This window comes from Podarcis gaigeae (assembly GCF_964106915.1).
Source record: "Podarcis gaigeae genome assembly, chromosome: 8".
Lineage (NCBI taxonomy): Eukaryota > Metazoa > Chordata > Lepidosauria > Squamata > Lacertidae > Podarcis > Podarcis gaigeae.
This window is the reverse complement of record NC_139684.1, coordinates 51,199,588-51,212,758: the sequence shown is the minus strand read 5'-3', so window position 1 is coordinate 51,212,758 and position 13,171 is coordinate 51,199,588. Positions and strand designations below refer to the sequence as shown.

The following is a 13,171-nucleotide window of genomic DNA, read 5'->3' as shown; positions in this document are numbered from 1 at the left end:
GAACCTGGATTCTGTTGGCACATCCCACTGTCTAGCAGCCACCCAGCCAGAGCTCTTGGAGATGATATCAGGTGCAATGTTGAATCACAAGGCTGATCAGTCTGGTGTGCTTTAATGTCAGAGTGGTATTGTTACGAGTGTCTAATAAAACTGATGGAACCACAATGTTGTTTTCGTCATGATGACACTGTCAAAATAGATTTTTGAAAACACAAGGTCCTCCTTACCTTGTTTTCCAGCCTCCCAATCAACTCTGCTAACCTGTTGATCTGAGCTTCCAAGCCTTCCTCCTTGGTGTCTGAAGAGGCTGCAGAAAGAAAGGTAGTTATGGGGCAAGAAAAGGACATCGGGCAAGAGGTTGCAGACATTCTGGACCAGGCTGCAAAAGAAAAAAGTAGCATTTGCCAGGAGGGACAACAACACAAAAAGGTTTCACAGCATTTGGCAGTCTTCCTTAGCTGAATAGCTGACCTCGTATATCTCCCTTGGCATACACAAAATTGCCTTATACCAAGGTCAGATCATTGTACCATCTAACACAGTGCTGTCTGTGCCAGGGACAGGGGCTGTGGCCTTCCAGAGTGACACCAGCTCTCATCAGTCCCACCCCACCAGCCAGCATGGCCAGTGGTCAGGGATGATGGGAACTATAGCCCAATGGCTATAGGCTATAGGGACTGCAGGTTCCCCATATCAGGTCCTGCCACAGGGCTCTAGGCTCTTCTCCTAAAACAGAACTGGCCTCTGTGAGCAATGTTTGACAGGTGGGCAGGAGTGTCCAAGGAATAATCAGGAACACATTCTAGGGCCCCTCTGGAGTCTTCCTTCACAGCTTGAATTCAGATTGTGGTTGCAAAGAATACCCCTAAACATTTTTTATAGGAAAAAAAAACACTACTTAGCTCCCATTGATTAATTTCCATTGATGGTCATGCAAGCCACCAACCTACTCAAGGCTGGCTTCCCAGCATCTGTAGCAACACTCACCAGTCTGGAAGCTTTTCCTGCGTTCTTTGGTTACAATTCTGTTGTTGGGGGGATAATTAGGCACAGGGTTGTCGTACCAGGTGTCCATGACACCGTGGCCAGATTTACTGTGGAACTGTCTGCAATTGGAGGAAAGAAATACATTAACACAAAAGAACACATTTCCCCCCTTTTAGATAATAAATAGCTTTTCATGTTGTGAACCGCACTGAGATCTATGGGTATAAGGCAGTATACAAATTTTAATGGTGATGTAGTAATGAAATGCAGCAGTAGCACAGCAACTGGGCCACCAATTCTTTCCATTTCTCATTTTTACCCCCATTTTAAATTGAGTTCTCCACATTTCCACATCAGTTTGCAAATTTATTTTAAAAACTCATGAAAATTCACAAACATTTGAGTGCAAGTTTCTCTTAACAGACACATTTTTGTAAACAACTTTACCTAATATATACATTTTTTTACAAAGCATTTCCCATGACATAATACATACCTGTATGTTATTTCAGCCAATGCACAATACACCTTACCACTGAGAGAAGATTGCACCCCCGTCTATGGAATGCCCTCCTCTTCCAGACTTTGTTATCTTATTCCTTTATTTATTGCATCAATATACCACCTTTTCCTCCAAGGAACTCAAAGTGGTGTATGTGTTTCACATTTTCATCACAATAACCCTGTGAGGTGGGTTAGGCTAAGAGAAAGTGACTGGCTCACCCTGTGAGCTTCACGGCTGAGTGGGGATTCAAACCCTGCTCTCCCAGGTCATAACCCAATGCTCTAACCATTATGCCACACTGGCTGTTGACTGTTTTGGGCCAGGTTAAGACTGATTTGCTCAGGCCATTTAAGTTTTGCAAGTTGATTAGTGTTTCATTTACTCTGTTATTTTTAGTTACTTTATTTATTTGATGGTTCATTTCACAGTATATGGTTAGTTTAGGTTTAGGTTTAGGGGTGGCTTTTTTTTTTTTCCTTTTTGGTGCTTTATACTTTCCCATGTCATTTGTTCTGAGAGAGGATGGGTTGTAAATAGTCTGAATAAATAGCCTGCATCAAGAGGTTAGGGCCAGATGATCAAATCCCTACCTGGATAATTTAGCACAGAGTAGCCAAAATGGTGCCCTCCAACTTCTATCGACATCCACCTAGCATGCCCAGTGGTCAGGGACGATGGGATTCAAGGTCTAACAAGATTGAGAGGGTACCACATTGGCTTCTCCCAACCAATACAGTGGTACCTCGGGTTAAGAACTTAATTCATTCTGGAGGTCTGTTCTTAACTTGAAATGGTTCTTAACCTGAGGTACCACTTAAGCTAATGGGGCCTCCCACTGCCGCTGTGCCGCTGCCGCACAATTTCTGTTCTCATCCTGAAGCAAAGTTCTTAACCCGAGGTACTATTTCTGGGTTAGCGGAGTCTGTAACCTGAAGCATCTGTAACATGAAGCATCTGTAACCTAAGGTACCACTGTATCCATGAAGAACATAGGAAGAGCCCTGCTGGATTGGACTAAATTCCCATCTAATCCAGCAGAATCTTGTTCTTACATTGGTTGACTAGATTTCTGTGGGAAGCCTGCAAGCAGGACCCGAGCACAGCATCCCTCTCCACCCTTGGGACTCCTGGCAACTGATATTCAGAGGCACACTGCTCTCCACAGTGGAGACAGAACATAGCCATCATGGCTAGTTGCCACTGACAGGATTTTATCAATATGGAGGACAAGGATAAGCCTTTCTTGCTTATTCTTGTTTACTTATCACATTGATGAGAGATGCACATCTTCACATGGGCAGGCCTCACAGATACTGAATTATGTTTTGTTTCAAGTTTGCAGCGGCTTTAAGGCAATCTGCTAGCGGGTACATAACCTGCCGTTCGGTACTGTTAATTGCCAAGGGAACAATTTCCTGTCTACTCTCATCACCGAGATAAGTTGGTACCCTTGACAACTGGGGAAGATTGGAAAGATGTAGGAAAGGTTAAAAAAAGGTGTCTGTGGGATAAGCTGAAAAATAAGAATGGAAGAGTGGGTGGGGGGTAGGTAAAAGGATGGTTATAATGGTACTGAGAGGATATTTCATAACAGTGCAGCCACTCACTCCAGCTGATATGCCTGATGCTCAAAAATAACAGTGCTTTGTTTGGTATATAAAAGCAGCATGTTGGGGGGGGGATGTGGGTCCCTTGGCAGCTACCCCAGGGTCTCTGCAGGAAAGCCCACTCCTCCAGAAGTAATCATCTGCTTCTACCTTGTTTATTCAGAGTTCCATAGAATGCAAGTGGAAAGCAAGCAGTCATTGATTATTTCATCTGGAGGCCCATGAGCAGAGAAATAAATCTTTAGCTGTTCCATCCAAGGACTAATTGCTACTTGATTGTTTCCTCTTCTGCTGATCTGGCACCTGCTCAGTACAACTCTGCCAATGTATTAAACATATATTTACTTTCAAACAGAAGAAAGCTTGGCATCTAAAGCCAGGCCACCCACCCACCCACCCACCCACCCATCCACCCACACACACACACCTTAAAAAAAGTTGTTGCTGCAATCATAACCCAGCTTACTTGCGAGTAAGTCCGATTGAATTGACTTCTGAGCAGACAAATGATTTATACTTTATCTATGGGTATTTCTAAATCAACAACTCATAAGAAAATATCACAGCTGTGTAGAATAAAATCATTATTACAATTGCTCTCTTAGGGCTCTTCCACACTTCCACTTGTCTCACCACTCCCCCCCCCCCCGGGGGGGGGGACGACTGGTTTTCCATGGATCAGCATTTGTTCCGATTCAGTGGTGGAGTGGGTTTTCCTGAGGGTGCAAACTGAAAACTGCTCAGACCTGTGCTTTCTAGGCTTGGGACAAAGGGGAATTGTGAACAAGTCCTTTGTCTCCTAATGCAGAACAATCTCTAGGTGCCTTACACGCAAATGTAAAAACCTGCAACATTTTAACAACCACCAGCATTTGACAAATCAATAAATAAAGCTTAAAACACCAGCTCACATGAAAAACATACCAGCAACCCAGAGCTTTCTAGTTTAATAGGTTAAAGGCAGCACCCAGAAAATGGATAGGTAGCCATGCATAGACTCATAGGTGCCACCCTTCAGAACAGAAGAAAACAAGCTTCCATGTGACAGCTCTTCAGATATTTGAAGATCACTTCTCACTCTTCTCCTATCACTTCTCACTCTTCTCCAGGCTGAACACACCCAAGTCTCTGAACCATTCCTCATAAGACTTGGTTTCCAGACCCTTTATCCATGCAGTTCTGCTGTAATGTACTAACAGGAGTGGACTTCTTTTAGTCTGAGGGCCAAAATGGCTTCCACACAACCTTCGGGGGGGGGGCACATCCCTGTGGAGGGCAGGACCTGAAGCAAAAGTGAGTGGTAATTTTTACTTCCTTCTATAGTAGGCTTGGGACGCGGGTGGCACTGTGGTCTAAACCACAGAGCCTAGGGCTTGCTGATTGGAAGGTCGGCAGTTCGAATCCCCGTGATGGGGTGAGCTCCCATTGTTCAGTCCCAGCTCTTGCCCACCTAGCAGTTCGTAAGCATGTCAAGTGCAAGTAGATAAATAGGTACTGCTCCAGTGGGAAGGTAAACAGCATTTCCGTGCGCTGCTCTGGTTCGCCAGGAGTGGCTTAGTCATGCTGGCCACATGACCTGGAAGCTTTGTCTGCGGACAAACACCGGCTCCCTCGGCCTATAGAGTGAGATGAGCATGCAACTCCAGAGTCGTCTGTGACTGGACCTAACGGTCAGGGGTACCTTTACCTTTTATAGACGGCTTGCTTCTATACACCCCCCCCACCTCACCCTTCTCTATCCTCCACCCAGGCAAGCAGGAAGCCTTTTCAGAGTTCCAAGGACAGATTTCAGCTAGGTCAAAAGACTCACAGGAGAGTGCAAAGCTGGCCTGGGGAGATGGGGTGTGACTGGAGAGAGTTCTGAGAGCCTGACACAGAGGCGTGGAGGGCTGCATTGAGGTCCCTGGCCTCAGGCTCCACACCCCTGCATTATAATACATTAGGCCTGTGGCGGGGGTGGGGTAAGGCTGCCTGAACCGTAAAATAGAAGTAATTGATGTGAATGTTAAACCTTCCTTTGATCATTTAATCCGAGAGCAGCAACTGGAGGTCAGGTGTCAGTAGAATCCACCGTCCAGCCTCCATCTAGGCCATGCGCTAGAGTGAAGCAGTTTTAAGCTACTTCTCCGAATCCTTCAGCAAGGGCAATGCAATTCAGAATGAAATACAACATAGAGGCCACAAGCACAGGTGTGACTGTCTAGAAAGAATCAACACAATCCCCAAATTCAGCATACCAGGCTGCTTTGCATCTATATTTAGAATCAAACCCAATTCAAAATGAGCACTGACATCAGGTATAGCCAACGTCGTGCCCTCCAAACTCATCCTCCTTCACCACTGTCCATGCTGGTCAGGGCTCATGGGAACTGGTTCCAACAGCATAATGTTGGTGACCCCTAACCTGGATCCATATACACAGCTCCTATTTATTCCTCTGGCCTGGCAGACCAATCTGAAGGGTGTAAAGGACTTTTTTTCTTTAGGGAAAGGGCCACAACATTTTGGAAAAGTGGGACACCTATGCCTTGTCTGCATCGTGTAGTTTGGCTACTACATGGCTTCATCATGATCCAGCACAGCAGTCACTCAGCAGGTACCACAGGGTTGCTTTTCTTGTTACCTGATTCATTCACTCCTACATCTCCTTTAGATCACCTTTTAATTCAACATTCATCATGATTTGCTTGTACAAAACTTATGTGAAGGTCAGACTATGCCCAGTCTTTATGGAGAAGTTGCTCTGATTAGTTTGCGGGAAAGTTGTAGGACAATCTTCCATTCATCCTGATTTACTTGAGCAGTGTTTCTACACCTCCCTATTAATCATTTATTTGTCCTATGGTTTTCAGTGCATTTACCTGTCACTTTTTTAACCACAACAAGTCAGTTTTTTTTAAAAAATAGAAAAGCAGATTTGTTGTACCCACAGCAACAGAGCACTTTAATCCGCTTTAATTGGGCAAGCCTAAAATTTCCTTCTTGCACTTGAATCCCTCCCCCCAAATTCTGAGAGTCTGGAGGTAGCTGCAGATTGTTCTCATCACCAAATACTGGAGCCTTGGGCAGTGCATTGCCTCTTCCTGAGGTCTGTCTCCCCTGTCCCCAAAACACTGCCAAATACACACAGGCAGAAGAACATAGTTTGCTTGGATATTGCTTGTCCAAGCTTTGTAGGCAGACACCCTGCCCCATTATTATTATTATTATTATTATTATTATTTGGGGGGGGTAGACTTGATAATAGCACACTTGCTAAAAATGAAACTGCAGCACCAAAGTGATGGCCATACTCAGAGAGGAGAGACTTGATGCATCATATCCACCTGCAATGCAGGGAGATCCATTCTGCTCTGTTAAGTAATTCTCATGAATATACATTGGCTGTTGAGGCTGCTGAATATACCAGAGACTGATGCAAAATAAATCAAAAGCGGCAGAAGCAGAGTGAGAACAGAAAAGGAGGAGAAGCTCCAGAAACACTCCTGACTCCAGCATCTTGCAGAGGAAGAAGAGGAAGCAGGAAGTCAAGCTGGCGACTGAAAGACATGAACATGAGCACGGCTTTTTGCTACTCAGAGCTAAGAGCTTAGAGACTGCCTCTCTTTGCTGCATCCTCCCACATGGCACATAGAAACACAGGAAGTTGCCTTATATTGACCCCTGGGTCCATGTGGCTCAGAATTGTCCACATCAGGGCTTCCCAAACTTGGGTCTCCAGCTGTTTTGGACTACAACTCCCACCATCCCTAGCTAGCAGAAGCAGTAGTCAGGGATTATGAGGATTGTAGTCCAAAAACAGCTGGAGACCCAAGTTTGGGCAACCCTGGTCTGCACTGACTCGCAGTGGCTCTCCAGGGTTTCAGGCAAGGAACATTTCCAGTCTGACCTGGAGCTACATAGCATTGAATCTTGGGAGATTCTACATTTCAAGCCGATTTGCTGCCACTAAACTACAGCCTTTCACCCTGGAATTGCTTTCCACAAAATGAGATGACCACTAACTTAGAAGACTTTAGAAGGCGATCAGGCAAACACATGGAGGATAAGGCTATCAATAGCCAGTGGCCAGGATGGCTTTCTACTTACCTCCAGGGTCAGAGGCAGTAGGCATCTGAATACGAGTAACTGGGGAACAATGGGAGGGCAGGGGCCTTTCATTCATCACCATATTGTAGACTTCCCAGGGGCATCTGATTGGTGGTTGTGAAAAAAGTGTGCTAGACTAGATTGGCCATTGGTCTGATCCAGCAGGGTTCTTCACAGGTTCTTTCTTACATTCATATCTGTCATTTCAAAAGATAACCTAATGGAACACCCCCCACCCATAACAGGTACTTCTGTTTAAGTTTTCTGGTTATTAAAAAAGTGGTGTTCCAACCCTGATGATAGCAGTGAAGCTAGAGTGGGAAAGTATTCTTGTTTCCTGTAGATCCTCAAGGCCAAACTAGTCTAGAGTTTTGCAACTGAAATACAACTGCTGGAGATAGTAAATTTAAGCAGAGATGAGCAGCAGAGGTGAGCTGGTGCTTAACCCTTTTGCCATATACATCCCCCCCCCCCGATTAATCGTCCCCTGCCCTCAGTGTCCACAGAAATCATTTCCCCCTGCGGCTGGGAAAGGAGAGGGAAATATATTTTAATGCTGCAGTCCTCTACACTCTAACCAGACAGTAAACCTCACTGAACTTAATAGCGCTAAGTAGATATTTAAGGCACACCATTAAGATGTATTTTCAGAGCCAGGAAATCAGATCCACACCATGTATTCAAAGCACTCTGATACCACCTTAACAGGCATCTCTCCCCCGCCCCCCCCAATTCCTGGGAACTGTAGCTCAGCACCTTAAACTACGGAGACATAAATTTTTGACTTGCGTAAGTTCCCTAGCACCCTGTGGAAGTTGAGCTGATACCACATCAACCAAGTCCGTGTTGTGTTTTTGAAGGTGGTTCCTCTATGTATCCCTGGGAATTGGTTTAGAATTTATGTACTGTAATAGTCACAAAATTTATCCCTATTTTTTTCTTTTCGTTCACTCACACTTACTCTGATTTTTAAATAAAATGTAGGGTATTCGTGTACTGGAATTAACAGAGAGATGGTGAGAATTCAGGCTTGCTTTCTGCATTCCTAAATCTTCAGGATCATTTTCAATATGTTGCATTGCATCTGCAGACTTTTATTTGCTTCTTTTTCAATAAATGAAATGCAGTGTGGATTAGACTGTTGTAATTACGAACGCTCTACTCGTTTCCAGGGCTTGTCACTTGAGTCATTAATATAGGATGGTAAGTGCCTGAGCTGGTAAGCCTCATAATATAGTTTCCAAAAGGGAATACCCTACGCTCCTTCCATTGGTTTTTTCTTTAATATATCTGAGAATCTTAGCAGTACATGGGCATTTTTCTTTTAAAATGAAAGTTTCCATTTAGAACGTTGGACAGGAATTTCAGTGGGGAGAACAGCACAAGGTAGATGAACTTCGCTGGTAAAACCATGATTTTTATCAAGGAGATCCTATCAAATGAAGACAGAGTCAAGTAATTCCAGGGTGTTACATATGTGCAAACATGGAAATAATTAGCAGCAAAAGTCTCATTTGGATTTTTTGGTCACTTGGACTCCTAAATATCTAAAGGCAAAGTGTACTAGGGAGACACCCACAGATTAAAGACTTTCAGTTGTTCTCATTGGTCTATCTTGTCCCATAACCAATCAGGATTCTCTGGGGGAAAGCCACATGCTTTAAATATATGGTGTGTATGCAACATATGTCAATTCATACGTCAGACTGGTTCACACAGAGACACTAATTTGCATGTTGCAACTTATATGCATATATGCAAAAACAATAACTAGAATTTATAGAGAAATACAATACAGGGGGAGAGTTCAATACAGGGCTGCTGTTTAGGATCTTGATGATTCTCCCACAAGGTCCCAACGAATGGAAAGATCTTCCCTGACAAGCTGCCTGCTGGAACTTTGTAGCCTTCTGTTTCTTTTCTTTAATTTAGAACACCGGGTGGTGGGTGTGGAGGTCTCTTGATAGGAGCTTCTGATTTCCCCCATTTCCATGGCAACCATTTTTGGGTTCTGGTCAACAAGCTCTGTAGAGCTGTGTGACATTTTAACTTCTTGTTGCTGAATCCAGGCTGTGATTCATGGTAACCCTTTTATTTTGGTGCTTTCCCTGCTGCTTCTAGCTTTTTGCAAAGACTCAAGGGGGTGGCGGGGGGGGGGGGATAGAAGCCATGGGATTTTCCTGTTCCTGCCCTAATCTGCAACTTCCCCCATTTTCTGAAACTTCTGTTGACAAGACAGCACAACTCTAGGAGGGAACTCTGCTTCTCCAGTGCCATCCCTCCAATAGGAAAAATTCCCCACAAGGAGTGGAAGAGTTAAGGCACCAGAGCTCAAAGGAGCCACCCATTATGCCTGTCCCAAGGTTCCCTTCAAAATATTTCCCAGAATCAGGTGGTTAAGGATCTGAGAGCTGCCATATTAATTTCCCACAATACCCACAATATCCCATCAGCTCAGGGCAGTGTGGGAACTTAAAATGGCAGCCTTTGGCTGTTTAGCACTGATGAGAGTGCTACTGTCTTCTTTTGCCATTGCCACCAGGTAAATCCACCACTGCTCTACCCACAAAGTTGAGCCTGGCCAGATGGCCTTAGACATGGAACTGGCCCCAGGGGTTAAGGTATTACGTTGCTAGAGACAGCATGTAGAATGTTTGTCTTAAGGGGACACCAAAAACAATAATCTTGTGACGATTCCAAAGCACAACAGTAGACAGAAAACAGTAGAACAGGTTAAATTCAATATAGGACAAATGAAAGACCTGACCTTATCTGACTGGTTTGCTCATCAATAGCATCAACGGCACTTTCCACCGAGCTGAGCAAGGACTGAATCTGATTGGCTGTCTCCTTCAGCAGGAAACGGGTCACAAACTGGTCCACATTGGTTCCTCTTTCATACACCTGGGGAGGAAGAAGAAGATAAAACTTGCTGGAAAACTCCCAAGCTGCCTGAATGAACAACATCACCCAAAGAACATTTCCTCCATGAACTGCTGTTTTCTTTTAAGAAAGGTAAATGTGGAAATCTGCAGCCTTAGAAGGAAAACAATATTAAGTATGAATCCTATCAAAGTGAAAAATGTCCCACATTGCTATGTATTGCATTCTGTCCAAACAATCATGTGATATTACTATGTGAAGGTGCACCATCTTTATGTACCTTCCTCCAGCTTTCAGGGTACATGTCCATGTGGGATGCTTTTCCTATTTATACCTCCATCATATTTAGTTCTCACTTTGCTATCAAGATGACCAAGTCACTCTGCAATGACCTTTCCCATCTGGTATATTCCAGAAGATTTGGGCTACAGCTCCCATCATCCCTGACTATTGGAAATTCTGCCTGGGGCTAATGGGAGTTGCAATCCCAAAACAGCTAGGGGCACCAGGTTGGGGAAAGCTGGTCTAGAGATGGTAGTAGTACAAGTAAAGCAGATGAGGGAGGCCAGCAGAAACAGCAGTAGTTTGCATCCATACGTCCCCACTGAAACAAATGGACATGCCTCCAGCTCTCCAAGACTGCATCTTGCCAGCCAGCTCCAACGTTCATCCTTACTTTGCCTTCAATAATAAGTAATCTCAGGCTGTAAAGCTATATGCCAGGGGTGGGGAGGCCTCTGGCCCAGGGTCCAAATGCAGCCCTGCAGGTTCCTTTATCTGGTCCTGCCCAAAGCCAATCCTGCTGCTCACCCCCACAAGTGCCTTTGCCTAGCTGGGATGTGTTCTTGATGCCTCTTGCTTGGAAGGAGGTGTTTGTGTATATACAGGTCTGATTTACGCTGCACAAAGGTAAATATTGTTGCTCCACCCACTTCTGCTTCTGGCTCCCACCTGCCACTGGCATGTGGCCAGGGAATGCTGAAAAAAGGTTCCCCCACCCCTGCTATATAGACTTGCCTAGTAGTAAGTGCTCCAGTGAACTCTATTACTTCTGAATAGAGGGCACTGTGGAGCCTCCCTGCACCCCATGTATTTCTCACTGCAGTGCTGTTTCTGTCCCTCCTTGGGTTAAAATCTAAAGCCACTTCAGCTCCCTCCCGGACAAGTGGCCTTAGCGCTGCCCAGCACTTAGGGGCCATTAGCGCACACTGGCCAAGCCCAGAGCAAAAGGATCAATTGGAATGGCAGAACAACGAGACGGGCCAGAGGAGGAGGTAGGCAGGTAATATGTCATTTTGTTTAGCTATAAGCCGCAACAAAACAAAAAAAGCAGAAAGAACGTTCAGATTTGAGCCACAAATGCAGCTCTTAATTTCCTGGTTGCCAACACAAATAAAGAAAAATGCAAAGTAACAGTACTGAACAGCAAAAAGCATGCAAGGTGTAACAACATTCTTCTCACAACAAAGCTCAACAAATAAAGGGATCTTTATAAAGTGGACACTGAGCAACATCATGGACAATATCCTCTGTAAGTTTCACAAAATACACAAAGGCACTGTTTCAAGGTTAATTCCTTATAACTTGAACTTCTTACTCATCCCTGTTATATTCTGTTTCATCTTACTAGGATGCAGAGGAATTCAATTTTGTTTGTACTTTAATTTAATCCACATTTCTTGAATCAATACGCAAACTAAAAGATGGTTGCCCTTGAAAATTTGGACTCCTTCATATTTTGCAATGCCGTTCTCCAACTGAGGCATACAAGCATGCAAATGTTATGGGGGCAATGTGCATAACAATGCCTTAGTTCATAAATGTAACATCCAAAAAATGCTTCGTGCCAGTTAAAATGGCTTGCAAAACTGTATATTAGTCAAAACTGCATACAAAAATGTGTTTACTAGGAGAAATTTGCACTAAAATGCTCATGAAGCTTCATGGAAAAAAATTAAAAAGGGGGGGGGATCACAGATTGATTTGGAAATGTGAATTTAAGGCTGAAAAACTGAGAAGCAGAGAAAACAAACTTGACAGACCCATCTATTCTTAATCCACTACATGACAGTTAACTGGCCCTTCCTACAAGGCAATGTCAGATTCCAGGAGGCATCACCAGACCCCCTTGTTCTCTGGCCTCTAGGGCAGGAACCAGGTGTGCATGATCTGTGTAGCACTGAGCCTGAAATGAAAGCCCAGCTCTTCTTCTCTTCCTGCCAAGAGATCTGTCTCCTTGCTTTCCCTGAGGATCCGTTTCTCTGACGGATTTTTCCGTGTGCATATCTGATTATATTTACATGCTGCCCATTCTGCTTGGCGAAGCCAAGATCATCAAAGGGGGAGGCTGCTGACTCTTGACAAGTCCTCAAGACTTGGCTACCTCCAGCAACATTGTTTGATCAATGTTGTGTCAGGCTTCTGCTTCCCTTTGCGTTTTCACTCTCTGTCAGGAAGTCACTGTCAACCTTCCGGTTCTTTGCTTCATTGTGGCTTGCTACTTGACGTATGAAAAGTTTCTGCACAGGTGCAAAGTAATAATACTTTCCCCCGAGATGTTATGGTCCATAGCAGAAAAGGGTAGGGTCTAAGGTTGCATAAAGCTGCAACCCTACAGAAGCTAAGCAGTTTAGGTCTGGTGAATGTTTGACCTGATGGTCAGCCACCATGGATGGCAGCCAAGCTTGGCTACTGTTCAAAAGTGAAACCACTGCCCTCTGCCCATTGCTAAAATGCCACCTGGAATGTGCCAGTTAAGCAAGTTGGAACCATTTATTGAATACTGTACTGCTGAGTGAATTTGTTACATGCCCAGAGTTGGCTTTATTTATTTAATCTTATAATGAATCACAATATTTGCATTATTATAATATCTATAGTGGCCTAGTTTGTAAAATGCCATTATTTTACCACAGGGCTATTCCCAGTGTTCATCATACTTGATTAGACCCACTGATTTCAATTAATCTCCTCTGCTCGCTTAGAGGCCGAGTTAAACATATAAACAGATCCACAAAGTCATATACATAAAAAAGTTACACTTTGTAGTTACCAAACTAGGGAAAGTGGACACTAGGAAACAGGAAACAGAGATTGTCAA

General features: G+C 44.2%; 1 protein-coding gene across 1 annotated transcript in view; it reads right to left on the bottom strand.

Moving 5' to 3' along the window:
* NECAB2 (N-terminal EF-hand calcium binding protein 2) overlaps positions 1-13,171 on the bottom strand; it is a 163,231-nt gene that overhangs the window by 20,376 nt on the left and 129,684 nt on the right. Inside the window, exons 6-8 of the mRNA XM_083749971.1 lie at positions 9,956-10,092; positions 988-1,106; positions 228-307 (exon numbers count right to left, since the gene is read on the bottom strand). Coding sequence (XP_083606097.1) covers positions 228-307; positions 988-1,106; positions 9,956-10,092 — 336 coding nt within the window. The remainder of the gene's footprint in view (positions 1-227; positions 308-987; positions 1,107-9,955; positions 10,093-13,171) is intronic.